At 45.9% G+C, this 22,203-nt stretch overlaps 1 protein-coding gene across 1 annotated transcript; it reads right to left on the reverse strand.

Annotated features, from left to right (window-relative positions):
- Positions 1–270: 270 nt before the first annotated feature.
- On the reverse strand, positions 271–11,954 carry LOC104359420 (potassium channel subfamily K member 16). The gene is made up of 5 exons (XM_009965165.3): positions 11,640–11,954; positions 9,488–9,608; positions 7,362–7,528; positions 4,674–4,842; positions 271–1,124 (listed from the first exon to the last, which is right to left on the reverse strand). The coding sequence occupies exons 1-5, from the start codon at positions 11,832–11,834 to the stop codon at positions 766–768; spliced, it is 1,011 nt and encodes a 336-aa protein (XP_009963467.2). The 5' UTR covers positions 11,835–11,954; the 3' UTR covers positions 271–765.
- Positions 11,955–22,203: the final 10,249 nt, after the last annotated feature.

Below are 22,203 nucleotides of genomic sequence, written 5' to 3' on the forward strand. Positions count from 1 at the left end.
TAAATTACTTTATAGCTCCTATGGAATACAAACATAGCAGCAAGGCTCTGATGCAGTGAGGACTCCTCCATTTAAACCAGGCTCTGTTTTTATAAAATGCTTATAGAATAAAATTATTATAAAATTTTAATTAAAGACATGGGTTTATATGTTCTTTATAAACACCATCAGAAAGATTTTTCAAAGCCACAGGGATAAAAGTTGAAATTGCCTTTATTCATCTTACTATAAAACAGGAAGAGGTAGAATTAATAATTTCTAACAGGCTAACCTTTTTCTAACCTTGTGCACTAGATGCTTCTAGTGTCTCTGAACTGAGCCCAGGTCTCATCCTTTAAACATGTCTTTCAGATCATAATAACTTATCCAATATGAGGGCTCAAATCAGGCATCTGATCTGATATACCCTTATTTCTTCTGCCAGAGGTGCTATGCAATGCCTCAAAAAAGATTGTGCATGCAAGTTCCTGGAAGAGACACAATTTCTTGCAAGCAGCAAAATCCAAATAGAACAAGCAAACTCTACCACGCTCCTTCTCTGCATTTCTGTGGAAGCACCTTAATGCCTTGCAAAACAAGTGCACTTCTCAGGTTGTTAGCACAATCTAGCTGCAAATTGAGGAGCAATCTTACCATTAATAGTTGGCTTTGTGTAACTGCAAGTCTTGAATTCTGAAAGGTCATATCTCAGCAAAAGGTAGGAGAAATTTTATTTCCATGGGAATTTCTTTAGAATAATTCGCTAGCAACTCTCCAACGAGGAACTCAATTCTCACATGTTACGGCAATAGTTTTGATATAAGAAAAAACATTATTTTCATTTTTTGTGTGTTCAGAATCTGTTGCTAATGTCTCCATTTCCTGTGTATCCCCTCCAGTACATGGCGGTAGTAGTTCTTCTTCTGGAATAAATTGAGCAGGCCAGCATCTTCGTTGTTGGCTTGCTTCATTGTCCTTACTCACCTTTCCAATCTGATGGAGATCTTTGACAATTATTTTTTCAGTATCTTCTAGTACAGTTGTCAGTAAATTAAATAGGAGAGCAATCCATGCAAGGCCGAAAAGAATCCAAATGGCCACCAGTGTTCGGTAGTAGGAAAAGTAACTCCTGCCAGGCTGTTTTCCTGCAGGTAAGGGGAGAGAAAGCAAAAAAATAACACATTAAAATTGCTTTGCCTATGTAAAATGAGCCAGCCTAATGGACTCATCAATGTATTTTACGTTGAGTACTTTAAGGTGACTTTTTCACAGTAGTGGAGTTTCTCACCTCCCCAGCATTAGGTTGAGGCTGGGCAACTCTCTTGTTGCAATAAACTGATATACACTAGCACAAACATGCTGACCTGTCCGAAAGATATACTGGGATTCAGGTGAATTAGCAGCAGAGCAGGATATTTTTTTCCCCTCAAAGCATACCAATCCCATTTCAACCTCTGTGTGTACAGGTAAATGCAATGGTGTGTGAGGTAGTGTAAAACTGTATTGTATTATCTTGAAAATATAGCCAAACTCTCAGAGCACAAAAAGCAGAGCACAGCGGGCCACTAAAACCACATGACTATTACTGCCTAGTCTATTGTAATTCTGTGTATTTCTATAAAGAGTGATTATAACTTAATACATATTTGCTTTAAATTATAGGTATCCTTGACCATACAAAGAATAGTTGCAATTCCTACTTTACGTTTGAACAGCTTCAGGAGTTTATTCCATTAAAAATCTAGGTGTCTGATGAGAACTCACTGACAAATACCAAGAACACAACTTTCTGTGTTGGAAATCAGTGAACTGAAGATTATTTCATGCAGACTAAACCTCTTAACATCGGCCAGTATCACACACCAACTTTTCTGCATAGGTAATTTCATTTGTTTCTTCAGATGTCAGCAATTCACCATCAACATACAGAGAGCATTTGTTCCTACTGCAATTAGTTCCACATGAAGTTATCATGATACAGCTGATAGGACCCTGGCATCTGCAGGAAAACTTGGTGAGATTGGTTACTGAGTGTTTATTGAGTGCTGCCAAGGGTGACTACATAGTAAATAACACGGCAATGTGCCTGGACAGGGAGATCACCACAAACCGAGTGGGTTATTTCCCATTGTGAAGCTGCCCAGGAGCCAGGATGCTGGCAACTCTTTTCAAGTCCTGCAGTGCTCTGTACTGCCTAGATCAATGTGCAGGATTTTTGTACATCATCGTGGAAGAGCTCTGGAAATGGGGCAGGAGTGGGCTGGTTTGTCATCATGAATAGATATCCAACAGCTGTTTCTTTTACTTCTGATGGGGTTGAGTTGGCAGAGGGGATGCCAGCCTTGTTACAAAGCATCTCCTTTTCTGCTCTTATCTGGAGTTCATGATGTGGGGTTAGCAAAGCAACTAGTAATATCTTTGTAATGTTAAGTCAAAACTGGACTTCAACAGGGAATAAATTTGGTTTATAGCCCAAGGGGTGTTTCACCCTAGAAGTATCACCTATGTGTACATTAATTACAAACAGTTAAATCTAGACTCTGTCATCTCCCTAGGAAGTCTCCCTACCCAAAACAGGCTTTATCTCATGCTTGAAGTACAACAGCTATAAACCATTTTGAATTACTGTAATGCAGATAAACTCAAACCTGTTCTGTTTCACTTGGCCAGCACAAATCCATTTGTCATCTGTAATCAATTCTAAATGCATAATACTCTGAGCAGTCATTGATTCTTCTTGTTTTATTGTGAAAGTGTGAGGCATTAAACTTATCATTTTATCACTTCTGTTTAAGGCTAATTGAGATAAATACTGCAGGAAAAAATATTTCAGCTCCAGTTAAGTCATCCTAATGAAGATGAAGTCACAGAGCCAGGAGGCCTCTGTAATTGTTATTTTTTAACTGTATTCATAAAATAATATGGGTGCAGAGGACAAAAGTGCTATGGAGGTAGTGGTTTTAAGGCTGTGACTTGCTGTCACAAGTGTAAAACATACTTGTAATTTGGATAAGGGAAGAGAATGCACCAGTTTGATATTAATTTTTTTCTCCAGCACAGCACCATCCACTCCAAACCTTTCCATATTCCACGTCACTGAAGTTTGAGGTGCTCAGTATCACACAGGCCAGGGTTATCAGTCCTACGGATGGTTAGGAAAGAAATGCCTGTGCCTTATTGTCCTCCACTACAGTAACAAAGATTGACCCCAACTGAAGAAAACAGTGAGGAAAGAGGCCACTGTTGTGTGATAGAGATTCCTTGCTGATGCCTGAGTTCTGTGCCATGTTTATGGCAATACTGCTCAGCTGCTGTTGGAGACAAAGAATCTTTCTCTGGATTATGTGAAAAGAAGAATTTCAGGGAACACTGGTTTCCTGTGCTTTGTAGCAAGAGAGAGTAGTTAGCCAGCTGGAATAACACGGGAAAATGTGGCCTAATCAACTCATTGCCACTTCATGAATTAACCATCAGCTAGGCTACAAGATCATTATGATCACTAAAGTCATGCAAACAAACAAGATGTCAGCTGGACCATCAAAGCCCTACCCAGCCTCTTTAGCAGTCTCAAAGGAATTAAGGTTGGCAGGGAACATCAGACAGTGTCTGGAAAAGCTTGTGGGCTCCCTCTGCCAAAGTTGTCGGCCTGATGTAAGAAAACTTTCAAACCTACAGCAAGGCTGCCAGCCAGTCTCCAGGGCCCTTCTTGCATTTCTGCAGGGCTTGAGAGACTAGGGTTTGCTGTGTGGTGGATATCTGTCCATCAGAAAGGGACGCGAGGCTTCCAGATTCTCTGCAGGGGCAGCACTGGTGCTCAAGTATTAGCTTCAGAGCTTCCTTCTCATATTCCCACTGAAGAAAAGTTCAGGCTGGCAAGGTGCTGGCAGAACAGGCTGTTCTAGAGAAATATTTGATTCTCCATGGAGTTCAGGTGTTTGATTGCTTCTTCTGTGGACACTGATTTGGCTCCTGGTGATCATTTTGGAGTTCCTCTGAAGCTTATTCCATGGACAGTGTATTTTGGTCAGCAGATCCACAGAAGTGTTTTGAGAAGCACTCCAGTGTGCTGGAGCATAGCTTGAACAGTTTGTCTTCAGGGAAAATCCTAAATTCTGGCTTGTGAAGACAGAGGGCCTCCAGTGAGGCACAGGAGACTAAAGGACACTTTCACAGTGATATATATCTTTAAGCTCCACTTCTCATAGGGTGAGTAGATTTTCCCCACTTTCCCATGACTGGGATTTCCACTTCTCAGTCTGTTGTGTAAAATCATGTCTTCTGACACATGCACTTATTTCTTTATACTTTGAAACGTAAGTCTTAGATGGCTAAAGCAGGGATACATGCCTTATTTTGTATGACTGTCGCAAACTGTTCCCTTTTAGTATATGCAAATTACAAGGCATCTTGAATTCTCCCCCTACATTTCCCCTTCCCACCCCCAAAATACTTGGCTTCTTTGCACCCCAAAGCGCCACGTTCCATTATATTTAGACAATTCTGTGCTTTAGTCAGCACATGTAATCCCAGAGGAATTATTATTTTCCCCAGAACTGTACAAGGCAAGGACTAGTCAAAGACTCAGACAGAAGATTTGTCTCTGTAGTACATTGGCAGCCTGTGCAGTCAACCCATGGTAATTAAAGTCACAAGCCTGGTGCTTTGCTGTGTGTCCTTTCTGAAATCAACCTTACCTACTACATAATCTCCAAAGCCAATGGTGCTGAGGGTGATAAATGCAAAGTAAATTCCTTCACTGTAAGACCAGCCCTCTGTTATCTGGAAGAAGAGTGATGGCAAGCACAGAAAAACTAGGATTCCTGTTGCCAGGAAGAACAAAAGGGTCAGAAATTTGATCTTCTTCTGAAAAAGAAAGAAACCAATTCAATTATAATATTGATTTGACACACTAGCAGGCCATATATAATGGTGGCTATTCAAAATGGGTGGCTATCTAGGAATACCTACTAGGACCACAGGAACTGAAGGGTTTGTATTGAGTGCTCTTCCTCTAAAAGTACCCTAGCCTTGCTCTGAAGCAGGGGGAAGCCATGTATTGTGGGTGTTGCATGTCCACGGTACCCCTGGGAGATGTAGTCTTTTACTTGATTGTATCAGCCTTCAATGACCATGATTATAAGAGCAATTCCTATCCAGTGACTTTTACTGGGGTCAGTCTATTTCCATTTTTCACCCAACAACTTCACTTTTAGTTTTCAGGTATTCAGGTGTGGCACCTAAAGAACATTCAAATTTGCCTGGAAAAACAGACTTTTTTAAAAATATTTACACCATTTCTCACAATACTATCTCCAGAAATCTTGACTGTTGACTTCATTTCTCATTGCATCAGTGCCACAATTTGGTTCCTACTCAGTGGATACCTTACTACATGAAAACCTTTAACAAATGAGGTCCTGATGGAAAAGTGCCTGGACAGTGACTTTTGAACCATCCTACTTTCCAGCTGTCATGAAGAAGCCTTGACTGGAGAAAAAGACTTGTTATATATTAAGATTTATCAGCCAGATACACACATAGTTTATGTATATAATTTTATAAATCCAGATTGTCTGGAAATTAATGGCAACTCTTGGTTAATTTTTCGTGCCTTTGTGCACTGTGCATGTGCTTGAGCCTCTATCTCCTTGTGTTGGGTTTGTCTGTGGCGGGGGTTTTGGTAGCGGGGTAGGGAGGTAGAGCAGTGGGCCCTGTGAAAAGCTTCTCAAAGCTCCCCTGGCTCCAAGTCGGACCCATCTCTGGCCAGGGTCAAGCCAATTAGAAACAATGGCTGCACCTCTGTGATAACATATTTAAGAAGGGGAACCTGAGAGGAGTTGGAGTTGTGAGGGACACACCTATGTAAAAACTGAGGTCAGTAGAAGAAGAAGAGGAGGAGGGCGGGAGGAGTTTCTTTAAGATCTGATTATACTTCTGGCTGTCCTACTCTGTTTGGTTGTTAATTTAAGTGTTGGTGTTGTTTGAATTAAATGATGTCCTTTTTCTTCCCCTAAGAAGTCTGTCTTTTGCTAGTGACCGTAAGTGGTGAGTCATACCTCTCAGCCCTTGTCTTGATCCCCGAGCCTTTTGTTTTCTTTTCTCCTTCCTATTCCTGAGGGGTGAAGCAGTGAGAGAGTGTCTGTGTGGAGTTCCATTGCCCTCTGGGCTCAAACCACAGCACTCATAGAATCATACAATGGCTTGGGTTGGGAGGGACCTTAAAGATCATCTAGTTCCAACCTCCCTGCCATGGGCAGGGACACCTTCCACTAGACCACGTTGCTCAAAGCCCCGTCCAACCTGGCCTTGAACCCTTCCAGGGAGGGGGCAGCCACAGCTTCTCTGGGCAACCTATGCCAGTGCCTCACCACTATCACATCAAAGAATTTCTTCCTTATATCTAATCTAAATCTATCCTCTGTCAATTTAAAACAGTTACCCCTCATCCTATCACTACACTCTTTTGTAAAAAGTCCCTCATCATCTTTCCTGTAGGCCCCCTTTAAGTACTGGAAGACCACTATAAGGTCTTCCCAGAGCCTTCTCTTCTCTAGGCTATATTTGATCAAGCCTTATGTTCTATTTAAGTTTGCCAGACATGGGTAGAAATTTAGCAATTTGAACAAGGTTGTCTGTAGCATGCATACCTTGTCCTGAAAGAGAATTATGATAGGAGATACATAAAAGCTATTTTCACTTCCTCAGTAGTGGTGAGAGAAGGGCTGGAGCCTACAAATAACGTGGGAAATAACCAGGCAAGACACGTGCTGTCTCTAGCCCTTTATGTATGCCTCCTCACCTTTCAGCAACTGGGCTCAAATGGACAACTTCAACCTGATGTTTCCTTTCTGTCCAAGTCAAGGGAAGAAAGAGATTCAAAGACTGAATAATGAATAAGGAGTGGTGAAACATTAGGCATTGAGTCAATATCCACTGAAACCCCTACAGCTCGCCTATTTTTACAGCTTTTTGCAGCTCATCTGCTTTTTGCTGCCTCAAGATGAGAAGTTTAATGTTCTCTCTTTTTACTGGTTATAAAGGGAGACAGGTACATCCCTAGAGTGTTAGTTCCTGAGATAAGCGTCTAGAGAAGTGGGATGAGTTGCCCACTCTCTCCAGTGAATGCTGAAGGGGACCGGATGTCTGCCTTTTTAAATGGGTAGATAAAATGCATCTTCTCTGAAAATCTCCTCTGTGGCTGCCTTGTCTGTTTAGCTCTACAAGTGAAGAATGTCTCATTCCCTCTCCTAATACAATGTCTAACAACATGAGAATAGAGGATAATGCCAGCATATATCTTGAGGGAAAAAAAAAAAAAAAAACAAAAACAAACAAACAGAAATGAGCAATATAACTGTGCCTGAGTAAGTATGACTAATTACCTTTCTCATTCCTTTCTCGTACAGGAATTTCCCCAGCTTTTTACACAGCATTGAGAGCATCTTACCAACACGGTGCAGAAAAACAATATTCAGAGGAATTCCAAACAGTGCAAAAAAGACACAGAAGATCTGGCCCCCAGCAGTTTTAGGACGTAGTGTGCCATAGCCTATGAAGAAAGATGGGTCAGAGGAGATATTCCAGAGAACTGGAGAAGTCCACATTCACACTTACCCCAACCTAGTCTGCCTTTGACCCCAGAAGATGTGGCTAGCACTTCTCAGTTCACATGCACTATTTTTTTTCTGTGAAAAAGGCATTAAGCAGATGAAGTGATTCACCCTGCATGTTTTGGAGGATGCAGAGAGCACTGTGTGCACCCAACCCAGCCTTAGGGGGAATGAAAGCACAGTCTAATAGCAGTTATGGAAAACATGCTCTGACCTATGACAAATACATGGAAAGACAGAAACCAGAAGTCTGGGGACCTGGAAGACATCAAGGCTGGAGTCCCGGGCTGCTTGCTGTGTCAGAATCTCTAGCTTCTTGATGATTTTCCTGAGTGTTAGTGACCTCCCTGGCTAAGTTGGTATGTCCAGATACTGGCTTCAGTCCTGGAGTCAGTGCAGTGTGGATTAGAATGGACAGTGCTAATTAGTCCAGGCCTTACTGATGGCTGATTTATTCATGCCAGAGAGATACTTGTCTTAAAGTCCTCCTAAAAGAAGATTTATCTAAGTAGTGGAACAACAGCTGCAGAACTCCAAACATGTCCTTTAATGGACTGGAGACTTCGTTCCTCTTAGACCTCATGCAGTACATCCCTGAGTGCAGAGTCCTGTACTTTGTGTATGTCCTTACTATATCAGTAAGCCTGGGAAAGGCACTTTTCTGAGCACAGTTAATCTCAAGGCATCCATACTTGGGAAATGCAATGTTTTCTTTGGGGGAAAAGACAAATAAAACCACTGAGTGATTTATTGGCTATTAGGCCCCAAAATTCTTGAGTTGACTGGTGCTCCCTGTTGCAGAAATATTCCATTTCCATGACAAAACTTGATGAAGATGAGTGGAAGTACCTGATGTACCATCACAACAGACCTCTGTGGCAAAGGTTCAGAGAAGCAGGCAAAGTTGCACTTTGCCTGGGACAACCTATCTGCCTCAATGAGGAAAGAAATTTGATGGGAAGAGATTGATTTGTTTGGCAGAGAAATGCTGTAATGAAAAAATGCAATAATACAGGTGGTGTCAAGGAATGGATTGACTAGTAGCAGGGTGCTGACAAACTAGGGAAACTTTATCAATACGTGAATGTTGCTGTAACCATGGAACGTTTGTCACTGATGTGGTGGGTCAGAAGCCAGCCTTTTTTCTACAGCAGGAGGTCTCTACACGGGTTCAGCTGTGCCTAGGGTATAGTGGCAGTCAGGCCTCAGCTTCGCTTTGCAAAAACATAGATTTGACTTTCACTGCATCAGAGTGAAAGCCAACAGAGAAGGAGCCAACAGTGTGGATGTTATGCTTAAAGCTGTCAGCCCTGCACTTTTTGGGATGCATATTTGAGAGAAAGGGAGAGGCAGGAAGGGGCAACCAGTCCCTGAAAATGTCAGAACAGCCTGAAGCAGCAGTGTAAATGTCTCAGCATTTGCCTTGCCTTCTACTCATTTTTTTCCTCCTGGCATATTACTAATTCAACATGTGCACTAACAGCTCAGCACAGGTTATTGAGACAGTATCCATGGCCCAGCAGAGTTCACTTCTTTCCCACCATTCTTTTATGCTTTACAGCACTCTTGGATTTAAAGCCTATTTGACCCTAGAATAGAGACTAGGAAAGTAAAGTTTATCTCCCATTCAGAACTAGCAGCAAAGCGAGCATTCTAACAGATGGCTCAAAAAGAAGAGACAAGTGGAAAATAATATGAAAGGGCTCTGGTATTTCACAAGCCAAAATAATGCATGAAGAGCTGTGCAGTGGTGAGATCTCAGGACCAAGTCCATTGCTGCTTACCACCCATGACAATGAAGGGCTGGACTTTTATCCTTAAAAATATTATCCATTCAGGCCCTAATAACCAGACATAATAAGTATCACATGTACAAACATAGAAAGAATTAAACCTACCTATTGTGGAGACAACCGTGCCTGCAAAGAAGAAGGAGTTACTGAAATCCCAGTTGCTGTCTTCAATCTGTGATTCATTTCCAACAGGGTATACTCCATTCTGAATGGCTTCTGTCAGATTCTGGGAGGGAAAGCAAAGTCTGGTATCAACATGGCTGCTTTCCTCAAATGCTTGCTGCAGGAATACTACAGGTTTAGCCACCTACTACTCCATTCCTGTGAATAACCTGACTTGTCCTCTGTGATACTTTGACACTATTCACACCTTCACCTCCATGGTTGGGTAGAAGCCAGCGAGTGTTTCTGCGTGTTAGTCCTTTGCCCTGTTTATGCTTACTGCTCTAGTGGGTGTTAGAAGTTGTTTCTTTTAGCATGATCAATGATGTCTACTCTTTTAGGCTAAATACTTTGGAAAATATGGTCCTATAGGTGACTAAGATGTGGAAGAGCAAGACAGCCCACTGGCTTAAGTGATGGAGTGTTTGGTTGCTGGTTTTGAGTTTGTCTCTGAGACAGCAGTGGTAGATTCAGAATCCAGTCATCCACGTGTATGCAGGCACACTGAGCAGTGACTCTGAACCCTCCCAGGAGGGCATCAGTGAGTTATAGCAGGGTACACGACATGCACAGAGAATTTCATTTTAAGGGTGTATTCTGATCAGTGTCATAGATTTAAATTCAAAGGAAGTCCATTGACTTGCAAAGCATTACTCTTGGCATGATCACAATCGGAATTCTGCCCGACATATACACTCTCCTCCAAACTGCATGCATGAACACAAATGCACATCTTTACAATATGTCTTCTGAGATGAAGTTAGATGAGCATGTGTCAGAGATGGTTTGGGTTGAGTTGAGACTGCCTTGCCACAGGAGTTTTGACTAGATGTTTCTCCCAAGCCCGTCTAGCCCAATCATTTATCATGTTATACATTTTCAGACTCTTCCCTTCTTCCTTGGTTTTAATTCTAAGTGCTGTTATTTTGTTGTTTTTTTCTTTTTTTTTTTTAAGTTTTTAAAAAAATAATAATTAAAAAACCCAAACAGTATCCAACTATCCTTGCCTTTAGCAAACAGAGAGCATTGGACCTGACATCTGGAAGGCAGGCTGGTTTGTACAGAAACAGCCTAGATAAATTCCAGGGCTGAGCCCTGCCAGAGGCAAGACACAATTTGGAATAAAGTGCAACAGAAAAATCTTCCCCCACCTCTTTCTCCCTCACTATAATTTTTGCTGGTGTTCTGGAAATTCAAGGCTGACAGAAATCATTCCACAGCCCTTGCACAGAGATTTAATTGTCTTGAAAAGTTCCTCTTTTTTTTTTAATTCTCTCCTACCTGAAAAAAAAAAAAAAAAAAAAGGTGAGGACGGTACATGCATATGTGAACTGGGGGCTGGTTTGCTGGTTTTGTTACTAGAAATACAAGTTCTTCCCCCCTTTCCTTATCCTGCAAACTGGCCCACTAATGCCTCCATTAGTTTGCCATGTAGAAATACTTACAGCAAGGCTATTTGCACTCCCTATTTTCTTCTGCATTGTAATAGCTAGAGCTAGGAAATACTGAAGATGAAGAGACAACTGTACTCATTCTCAGCTTCCTGTGCTGTGACCAGAAACACCTTTCCCTTGGCTAGGCTACCTGTTTCACTTCAGCATCTTCAAAAAACAAACACTGACTATGCCACTCTCCTTGTAGTGACTTGGGATTCTTTTTGGGTTTTTTTTGCTCAATAGATTATTTCAGACCCTGCTGTATTGTTGCTTTGTGCTATCTGTGACATGGTTGTGAGGAGCAACCACACCCACTCATTTCAGACAGCCTCATTTTTCCTGACATGTCACCCACTCTAGAGGAGCACAGCCCCACCAAAAGCCTAAAACAGCAGGAGGAAACACCCCAAAGAATCCAGGCATCACGGGATGGGGACTGTTAATAGCTAACACACCAGGTTTTGTCAGCTACACAAGCTATATTAAACATCAGTATGACCTGCCTGCTCAGACGGGAGAGTGGGCTTGAGGTTTGGTAAAATCACCCAAATGACCACCAGTAGGAACACGGTGAAAGTTATCTGCCTAGCAAGGCTGAGTAGGAAACATCTGATGGGGAAGCAGGAGGGAGAAAGGGCTTCTGCAGGGCTAGCACTTACCTTCATAAACTGCTCCATCTCCGCCATTGTGAGGTGGGTGAAGTTCTGCAGAAAAGCCTCCTTCATCCGGGCAGCTGCTATTTTCTCCTGCTTTTCAGCAGTCCTCTCCAGTGCCTGGAACACGGCTGCACCCACCAGCAAGTAGACAAAGTAGCCGGCCACCAGCAAAGCCGTCTGCAGCTTGTCACCGTACATGGCCTTTGGTGGGACACGGCAAGGGACGGGGAGTGAAAGGTGGCAATTGGTAAATCCCTCGCACTCCTGGAAAGCCTCCCCCCATCAGGAAGAGCCCTCCCAGATCCAGTTTCTGCTGGGATCCTGTGAGGACAGGGACAGTGAGCTGTCAAATACATCCATGGGGAAGTTGGGAAAAAAAAACAAAAAAAAACAAAAAAACAAAAAAAAAAACAAAAAAAAAAAAACCAAACCCATCCCCCTCTTCCCCTGAAACTTTCCACTCTCTGGGCTGCATGCTGTTTAGGGATTTCCTCTTGTCTGTGAAACTCTGACTTGCTGAGTTCTCAGGAAGAGTGGGTCAGGATGTGAGGATCTGGCAGGTGGCCATCTCCTGCTCAAGAGGCTCTGGGGACAGGTGAGGATAGCTTGAAAAGGGCCCACGGGGGAGCTTGCTTGGAAAAACATTATTTTCCCTCCTCTGCCTCCTGATAACTCTGAGAACTGGACTCCAGGGCAAGCCTCAATGACCCCAGAAGCTCCTCTTGCCCTTTGTCCAGGGGCAGCTTCAGGGAAATGCTGCTGGGCTGCTCTCCTGGGCTTCACTTGTCTGCTTGCAGCACAGAGGAGGGTCATGCAGCCCTCCACAGCCACAATAGCTCACAGCAAAACTTTGGACAGAGGCAAACAGCTGCAGGTTGCATATGTGCCAGGCCTGAACAGGTTCTTCTGCCAACATTTCTTATGTGGTGTATCCAAGAGAGGACATTACAGTGTCACTGGGTGCACAAATGGATAAAAAAAAAAAAAAAGGTTATGCCATCAGATTAATAGAATTATAGAATAATGGAACCATTAAATCATTTAGGTTGGAAAATACCCTTAAGATCATTGGGTCCAACTGCAAACCTAACACTGCCAAGTCCACCACTAAACCATGACCCTAAGCACCACATCTGCAAGTCTTTTAAATACCTACAGGGATGGTGACTCAACCAATTCCCTGGGCAGCTTGTTCCAATGCTTGACAACCCTTTTGGTGAAGAAATAATTCCTAATAGCCAAACCAAACCTCCCCTAGCACAACTTGAGGCCATTTCATTAGAGGGACAGAGTGAGAAACAGAGAAAGCCCTGATGCTGTACAAACACTGTTCACCAAAGGCTAGAACATTAATGTGTTACCAGCACTGTTTTGGTCAAAAATCTAAAACACAGCAGTGTGTGAGCTGCTAAGAAGAAAATTAACTCTATATTAGCAAGGTCAGGTGACAATACTGTGTCAACTTCTTGGTATGTCCTAAACATGTGAAAAGAACCTCAAAACATACAGGTTTGATCCCAAAGGGTGTACAGGCTGACATGCCTCTGACTTTCATGGGGATTTTGCCTTGATCGGATCTCTGGGCCCCAGCAAACAAAGCATCTGTGTACTGACTCCAATAGGACTTCTGTATAATGAAGTTTCCATGACATCACAGGATAACTCAGGTGGCAAGAGACCTCAGGAGGTTTCTCATCTAACCTCCTGCTCAAAGCAACATCAGCTCTGAGATCAGACCAGGTTTCTCAGGGTTTCATCCAGCTGGATATTAGAAAATCTCCAAGGATGGAAATTGTACAACCTCATGGACACTCAGGTTCTTTTCCCCAGAGACAATCTCATTAGTCAATTCTCAGCCTGTATCCTTACAAGGCGTTCCACTTTCCCAGGGGCATGACTTTACATTGATCCTTGTTGAATTTCATAAAGTTCCTGTTGACATATTCCTCCAGGCTTAATAGGTGACAGCCCTGCCTGCAAACACATTGCCTGGGTGTCTCAATTAGCTGTTATCTGCAAAGTTGACGAGAGTGCATTCCATCACCTCTTCCAGGTCACTGATAAAGACATTTAATAGGACAGATCGGAGGACAGACTTCAGGACTCTTGTGGTACTCCACTGCACTAGACAAAGTACAACCCATTAACCATTAACCTCAGAATATCTTTAATAATTTTATTGATGTTCTAGACAAGGTGATTGAGTGTACCCTCAGTACGTTTGCAGGCGACATCAAGTTGGGCGAGAGTGTTGATCTGCTGGAGAGTAGGAAGGTTCTACAGAGGGGTTGGGACAGGCTGGATCGCTGGGCCAAGGCCCATTGTATGAGGTTCAACAAGGCTCAGTGCCGGGTCCTGCACTTGGTTCACAACAACCCCATGCACCGCTGCAGGCTGGGGGCAGAGCGGCTGGAAAGCTGCCCGGCAGAAAAGGACCTGGGGGTGCTGGTCAACAGCAGGAATAGGAAGAGGAGCCAGCAGTGTGCCCAGGTGGCCAAGGTGGCCAACGGCTTCCTGGCTTGTGTCAGAAAGAGGGTGGCAGCACACTAGGGAAGTGTTTGTCCCCCTGTACTCCACGCTGGTGAGGCCACACGTCGAATCTTGTGTTCAGTTTTGGGCCACTCACTACAAGAAAGATATTGAGGTGCTGGCGTGTGTCCAAAGACGGGCAACGAAGCTGGTGGAGGGTCTGGAACACAAGCCTTACGAGCATCAGCTGAGGAATATGGGGTTGTTTAGCCTGGAGGAAGGGAGGCTCAGGGGAGACCACATCGCTCTCTACACCTACCTGAAAGGAGGTGGTGGAGAGGTGGGGATTGGTCTCTTTTCCCAAGTAACAAGTGACAGGACAAGGGGAAATGACCTCAAGTTGCACCAGGGGAGGTTATAGATTGGATATTGGGAAAAATTTCTTCACAAAATGGGTTGGAACAGGCTGCCCAGGGAAGTATTAGAGGTACAATGCCTGGAAGTACTTAAAAGATGTGTAGATGTGGTGCTTAAGGACATGGTTTAGTGGTAGATGTGGAAGGCTTGTCATCTTATCAGTCCTTTCCAAAATAAATGATTCTATGATTCTATGTTACCTACAGTAGTGTAGCCTCTCCTGATGATTCTCATGTTTTGGGAAGTCATTTATTTAAGTGTCAGAGCTTGTTCCCATCAGCTTAAATGGAAATTTGGCTGTCAAAGAGAAAAAATTGTAGGATGGGAGAGCAAAGCCCTTGAATGAAGATATTGACTTTGGAACCGATACCAGGCAGGTCTTCTTGGCTGTACGATAGACATCCTTAACATTCAGATTAACTTTCTTCACCTTAGATGTTCCAGCATTTTCATTTGCATTGTGCACAATTTCTTCGTTATTTCAGCAGGTGCGCTACTTTAGTCGTGAGAAAACAAGCAAATCAGCCTTTGAAGAAGCATTTAAAACATGCCACTTATTCTGATCTTCAAGCCTTTGTGTTTTTATGTATTTTGAAAATATGAGAAAAGGCAGAGAGTCTGGTATTAGCTTTGCAGAACCAATGTAAGCAGAAGTGGCAGATGGCTTCTCTCTGTCAAGTACAGGTTGTCCTTTCACACATAAATCTGTTTTGCCTCAGAGGAAAACAGGAAAACTATGAATGAAAGTAAGTGGCTTTGCAAACCCTTAAAGTTTAAAGATATTCTTTAGAGTTACTGGAAAAGAGTTTGTAGAAACAGGATGTTTCCTGTTTCGCTTCTTTTGAAGCTACAGCGTGCTGCAGGTGTGTTTCTTCCTCAGACTTAAATTATTTCTATACAAATAATGGCACCTATGGCTTCATCCTTTTGTGTGTCTCAGACTCCCAACCCCGTGAGACAAGAGAAATCCCTTTACATCTACAAGTGCGGCATTTCCTCGTCTGCAGAGCAGACATGAAGATAATACAGGTGGATTCTTTCCTCAGTGCAGCTCAGGGGAAAATGGATCGAAAAAACATGAAACTTATGGAAACTGGTGAGAATTTTGATATCGATTTCAGTTGCAGTGGTTTGATCAGGGTGGGAAAGGTGCAAGGAAACCTCATCTTCCTCGTGCTGTCTGCTCTGAAGTGCATATATGCTAAAATGCATTTCTTACTAACCTCATCTCCAAGATAACAGATTTGCTGTTTGTGCATGCATCTCCAGAGGCCCTTGATTGCAAGGAATCATTCAGAAGATTGGTGACCTTTATTTTCCTCTAGCTCTGGAACAGGTAATACACACCATCTTTTCTCAGTGTTTCTTCATACCTGTCTGTGAATCTTTAATAAACACTACAGATTGTTCTGACATGAGAGGAGTGTCCCATCACACAGCACCTTGTTCATACTTGGGTTAACACTTGCAAAGGCAAAGGGAGACAAAGCACAGTATCTGTTCACTACTGGGGTCTTCAGAAACAAGCTGGTTTGGGGAAGAAAGGAAGGGGGAACCTGTATTCACTCAGTGGAGTGCTCCACTTGAAGCCATGCCTCATACAGGTAAGAATAATTTCTGTTGGCTGTGACTGTGTTCCTCTCCATATTTTGCCTGCATTAAAAGCTGCAGAACACGCTCTTGGTGGAGACTGCTGGAGCTGTGCCACTTGTGCCTACTGAGTGAGAGTCACTGAGAGGAGGGGAGGATCTGGCCTGAGCCAAAGCACTGTCATTGACTCCTGGGCTAGCCCGATGCCACTCACCCCAGTCCTGAAAACTGAGCGCTTCCTAAGTGCTGGGAGCCACTGTAGGTACAACTTCCCCACCTGAGGGCTGATGCTGGCACCTCACACCTGCCTCATAACCAGCGTGATAACCTGTCTATATAACTGGGAAGTCTCTCTATATAGCTGGGGACAGCCTCTCTGATGAACCAATGGCCATTATCCCTAGTGCACTGGGAGCTCATGACTAGATCCTGACTAGATGCAAGTTAATACAACACTCCGAGAAGCTAGTTAATCAAAACGAACCGCTGGTGAGGGCCGCTTTTCTCTCATGTTCGCCTAGGCCTTGGGCCAGCTCGACTGACAGACCTATTCAGTGCCGCTCGTTCCTCACGAAGGAGCTGAAGATGAAAAACTGTAGTTTTCAGTTGTGGGAAACCAACAGATCCAGCTGTCAAGCAGTAACACTTTTCCACGACACATAAATTGACAGGAGGACTGCTGTTGGCCCAGTTCAACATTCCCTTCGGACTGCCCCACTGCTGCCTGATCTGTAGCTCAGGGCTGACAGCAACAGGATCTATTAGGGTGCAGGAGGCTGTGGGTGGGCTGGGGTGTAGTTGGGGTGGGTTGGGGTGCTAGGACTTGCAGCAGAACCCAGGTATCCTAGCACTGCGGACACTTGTGCCAGGGCGCAGTGAGGGCCAGCAGCTCTGTCAGGGCCTGGGAGACACTCGGCAGGTTCAATCACCCCTGCAGGTCATTAAGCAGGCTCACGGTGATGAGGCTGGATGAGTTCAAGCCCGAAAGTCAATCTGCACCTCAGTCATGTCCAGGGGTGGCCAGGCAGGGCTGTGGGGAAAGGGCCGGGCTGAGGATGGGCTGCGATGTTGGCCCACTGGTGGGCCTGGATCGTCAGAGCCCATGGCCAGGCTGGGCAAGGCTGGGCAAAAAATGAAAACTAACAACCTGCAGTGTTGCTGGGATGGGGTTTGTCACTGGTTTGTGCTGGAGGGGCATCCTGGGCCATTGACAAGGGTGGAGGGAAGGCCTAGGGGGCTGGTCAGGGCCCTGGCAATCATGGAGGCAGCTTGTCCGGTACGGCAGTTAAGTAACAGTTTTTGATCCTAAGCTAGGGAGAGACCTGTGATACAGTTACGGGACCAGGGACAAGAGAAGCAATGCAGACTGCTCACACCTGCATTATTTACCAGGTCCATTACAGGGAAACCCACATAGTGAGATCCGGCGGTAATGGAGGGCAGGGAGCATCTCCTGCCGGTGACACAACACACCGGGACAGGATTTCTTACGCCAAGTCCTGCTCTTGCTCCTTCCCAATCCTGTTATACCCACAGTTCAACCATTTCCTTTTTCAATGTATGACACTATCTATCTGGCTGCATCCTTATGTGTTCTGTGTCCTTAGGCAGATTATAGCCTAAAATTAATTCCAGCTTAACAGAAAATGTTATCAGTTGCCATGGAAATGCCTTACCGCGTGATTGCGATTGTACTTCCTGTTGTGCTTAGGGCTAAAGCCATTAGATGACCCTCATTTTTATACTTTCTTACAGTTTTCCTATAAATATTTGTTACTCATAACTGTGGGCAGAACATTCAGTCTTCTAACATGGGTCATTTTGGGGTTTATGCTGTGATCTTATGCCAGGCTATTAAACACTTAAGCTAAAGCTTTCTTCAACGCAGATTCTCAGACTTCCTGGTTTGTTATTTAAGATCTGCAAAGCCAAATTCCTGTGGATAATTATCAACTGTCGAGGGAATGGACTGATTTCCATGAGTGAAGAAAATGCCAAAGCTGGTCACTAGCCTTTGCTAGCTGGCTGATACTGAGATAAGAGCTCCAGTATGCAGGAGGTAAGGGCTGCTGTGCCAGGCAGCCCAGCATGGAAAACTGCCCAAGCGCTGGGTGACTCCTGGCCACAGTGTTAGCAACTGTAAACAGCACCTCCTTTTGCTCAGCAATGTATCTGCCATCACTAACAGCTCATTTGGGGATTCTGTGCTGGCTCTTTCTTTGTTCATCATATACATTAGGGATTCAAGTGATACAGATTTGTGGTAGCTCATCTATGCTGTTGTCATCATCAAAGAAAAAACTGCCCCCACCATCAGTAGTGCCCCCTCCAGCAGTTTTTGGACAATGCTTTAATTACTGGTAGCTCCACCCAAAAGCCTCCAGACCAATGGAAACACCTGCACTATAAGGTCTTTCACCTGCACAACAAGGTCACCAAGAACATTTGATCCTCACTGTCACAGAGTAACATAGAGAATTTGGGTTGAGAGAGACCTCTGGAGGTCTTTAGTTTAGTACTCTAAACAGGACTAACACCAAAGTTAGGACATGTCGCTCAGGGTCTTGTACAGCTGAACTTTCACTGTTGCCAAAGAAGGAGATTCCTCACCCTCTCTGACTACCTCTTCCAGGGCTTATCTGCCGTGATGACATACTTCCGTTGGTTCATTGTGTGACCATTGCCTTACATTCTTCCACAGTGCACCTCTGAGAAAAGACAGTCTCTGGGTAGTGGAAAACAGCACTTAGAACTCCCTTGGCCTTCCTTCTTGGAGACGTGTGGTACTGGTCAGCTGTGGTGTGCTACAGTATATGCGTGTCATCGTGCTACCTGTTGACACAGCTGCAGCATCAGCTTGTCACCAAGCCAGGGCACCCACCTCTTGAAACCAACACCTCCAGAGCAGCTTCTGCACACAGACAGGAACAGTATAACCTATGGGATCCTCTCTAGACTTTGCTGTCTCCTTAACCACCCCTGCACCTGGGCACACCTTTTGGCGTGCTGACTCAGGGACACTGGCATGGCCTGCAGGCTCACATGCAGCTGTGACCTGTCTGTGACTCAGTGAATAGTGCCAGGCATGGATGATTATATACTGTCTGAAGCAATTCTTTTGTTGCCAGCTTTTCCTACAATTGTAAGCTTGCAACATGGGCATCCCCCATGCCTACAGATTCTTGGCATTTAAAGGTCCTCACAATTGCACAGAAAATCAGACAACAACCTTCTTTCTTATGCAGCCTGCTCCTGACAGCCTTCCTTCCTTAGCATCTTGGGACTCCCAGGAACTAGCTCCAGACTGCACAGCAAGCTGCCAATGCTGCCAGGCAGGTCCTTCAGCATGCTCTTGGGCAAGAGACAGCTGCTGGCTGGGGCACTGCTGGGACCCAGGGGCTGTACAGTGGGTGTTTAGTTGTGCCTGAACACAACTGGGATTATGATCCTGCAGCATCTGGATACCTGTGCCTGTGTTATCCTCTGGGAGTCAGCAAACAGACTGGTCAAGAAGAGTTTTTAATAATGCTGCTTGACCAGAGTTGTCAGTGGCTCAGGATTTTTACAGAATATGAAAAGGAGAAAATTAAAGCCAGGATACCCCTTCTCCGAGAAGAGACAGCAGTAGGGTAAGCAGCTCTGAAGAAGTGCCAGAAAATTGCCAGAAACCTGGAAAAAACTGGAGCATCTTGGAATGGGAAACAGCTAATGTGATGAAAGTGCTTTGGCCTGGGTCACTGGCAAGCCTGACCTTGTGGTAATGATCTGTTGGGATGCAGAGAGTTGAGCAGATTGCACTGTCTTCATGGTTTCAATCAGTACTTGTCATCCTTCTTTGTCCATCAGATTCTCAGCCTTGATCAAACGAACTTGCTGAGGTGAACCTGCTAGGTAATCATTTTCATTGGTTCAAAGCTCAAAGGTACATGAGAGGGAAACAAAGCCACAGGAAACAAGCAACAGGTTTAAGAGAGATCATCAAAGTGTCATTAAATGTATCTCAGATACAGTTTGTGTATGGGTCCCAAGGAAGCCACCTCAGGCTCCCTACGGCACACAGGCAATGCACACAGCTGTGGAGGGTGACAAATGATGCCCATTGCACGGAGAGGTCGGGGAGCCTTACTTACAGAATCAGCGCTTTGCAGAGCCCAACCGCATGAGCTCTTCTGCAAAATGCTCCCTGACTCTGTGGCAGCGGAGCTCTCAGCACCCTATGCCCGCGCTGACCCCAACCACGTGATGCACAGACACTCACAGATCATGCAGCATTTGTTCAAACATGACATTTATTGTCAACAGAAAACAGAGTAAAGCTCCCAGCGGCAATGGAGTCTCCTCTCAAAGAGGGAGGGCAGTCACTGTCCGTCCGGGCAGTAAGAGGAGTCTCTGTCACAAGCCTCCTTGCAACGGCCTCTTCAGCTGCCTCGGGTCAGACTCCCCAGAGTGTGCTGCTGCTGTGGAGGAAAGGCACTTGGCAGTTTGGAAGACTGGGGGCAAGATTATCTCCTCGGACATGTTCTCCTTGCCAAAGAGGAAGTAGTTGAGGTGTTTCAGAAGAAAGAAACCTGCAGGCAGGAGCGCAGGTAGGGGCCTGCATATGTAGGAGGAGCCAGTGCAGAGGGTGCTGAGAAGACTGGGGTCCTGGTTCCTCCTCAGCTCCTCCGCAGGGTGGTGAAGGAAGCACAACGTGTTCTGGTCCACCAGCTGCTCCACTCGGCATTGTCCTGGTTTGGGCTGGAACAGCGTTTTCCTGTTCATTTTGGCAGCAGGAGGAGTGCTGCAGCCCCCTGAGACCCCAGGGGCTCTCTGGGTCCTAGAGCCCTCACCTGTGTGCGGGGGCGGGGGGAGCACAGCTGGAGGGCTGGGCCCGGATTGGCCGATAGCCCATGTCATGTGACATTAGGCTCAGCTCCAGGTGGAAGGCGTGCCCATGGGGGGGCTGCAGGGGCACCAGCACGCGGTAGACAGCATCCTCATCCTCAGGGGCACTGCAGCCTTCGAGGGCTGCTGCGCGGGACCCCGATGGCTGGCTGCAGCAGTGGGAAGAAACTCTTTCAATCGTGCTCTGGGACCGTACGGAGGAGGTTGGCCAACAGATCATCTAATACCGAGCCCCAGTAGGCCACCTTCTGCAGCTTCAACTGGATGCGTTCTACAGAAACCCTGTATGGATCGCTGTCACCAGTGGCACCTTCTCCCTTTCCTTCCTCCTTCTTCCTCTTCTTGTTGCTGCTGCTGCTGGAACTCTCCTTTTCACTGCTGCTGCTGTCCACCACACGGCTCCTTCTCCTCCTGAGATGCCAGAAGAGCCCGAAGAGCAGGAGCAGGACTCCAGCAATGGCCCAGAACTGCCACTGCTGCAAGGCAGTGAAGAGCTGGGCTCCCCAGGCAAAGCCGCTCTGCTCCGGCGTGCTCTGCACCAGCTCCTGCAGCAGCCGAGTCATCTCCTGGCACAGCTGCACCGCACGCTGCTGCATGAGCTCGCGCGTGGCCTCATCCAGCTCATCACTGACCATCGGCACATCCTGGAGGAAACTTAGCGCAAGTTTGACGAGAAAGGATGCGAAATCCATGGCCTGCAGGAGGAGGGAGAGAAGGGGTTCAGTGGGGGTGTGAGGCAGGGAGCTGGGGGCAGGGAGGAGAGGGGGCCAGGCAGCTGGGAGGCCGCGAGGCCTGCGCCCAGCCCTGGCAGCGGCGGCACCATGCCCTGCCCAAGGCGCTCCCGCGAGCGGCTGGGCCCTCGATGCGGGGTGAGCACCCACCCCCGGGGCCGCGTTTCTGCCCCGGCCCTTGTCCAGCCCAGCCTCCCGCTGTGTGCGCACTCACCGCTGGCTCAGGCCGCACTGGGGCAGCGCTGCCTGATGGTGCCCCTCATAACTGCCCTGGCGGGGACGCGTCACCCGTGATGTCACAATCGCCAGAGCGCATCACAGGCACGCCCGCCAGCCAGCCCCGGCCTCCGGCCCCAGCCCAGCCCCAGGCAGCCAAAGCCCCGGCACCCACAAGGTACAGACCCACCGAGCAGGACAGGTCACCCAGGGGCTCCGGCGCCAAGCAGACAGAAGCCCGCCGAGCCCTTGGCAAACAT

This window comes from Tyto alba, unplaced genomic scaffold (assembly GCF_018691265.1).
Source record: "Tyto alba isolate M040663 unplaced genomic scaffold, T.alba_DEE_v4.0 Super-Scaffold_29, whole genome shotgun sequence".
NCBI lineage: Eukaryota > Metazoa > Chordata > Aves > Strigiformes > Tytonidae > Tyto > Tyto alba.

Excerpts from the sequence above, each read along its gene's own strand:
- LOC104359420 (XM_009965165.3), bottom strand. The coding sequence starts at position 11,834 with ATGTACGGTGACAAGCTGCAGACGGCTTTGCTGGTGGCCGGCTACTTT. Across the intron at positions 7,529-9,487 it reads CACGGTTGTCTCCACAATAG|GCTATGGCACACTACGTCCT; the intron begins GTAGGTTTAATT and ends CTTTCTTCATAG. Across the intron at positions 1,125-4,673 it reads CTTTGGAGATTATGTAGTAG|GAAAACAGCCTGGCAGGAGT; the intron begins GTAAGGTTGATT and ends CCTTACCTGCAG.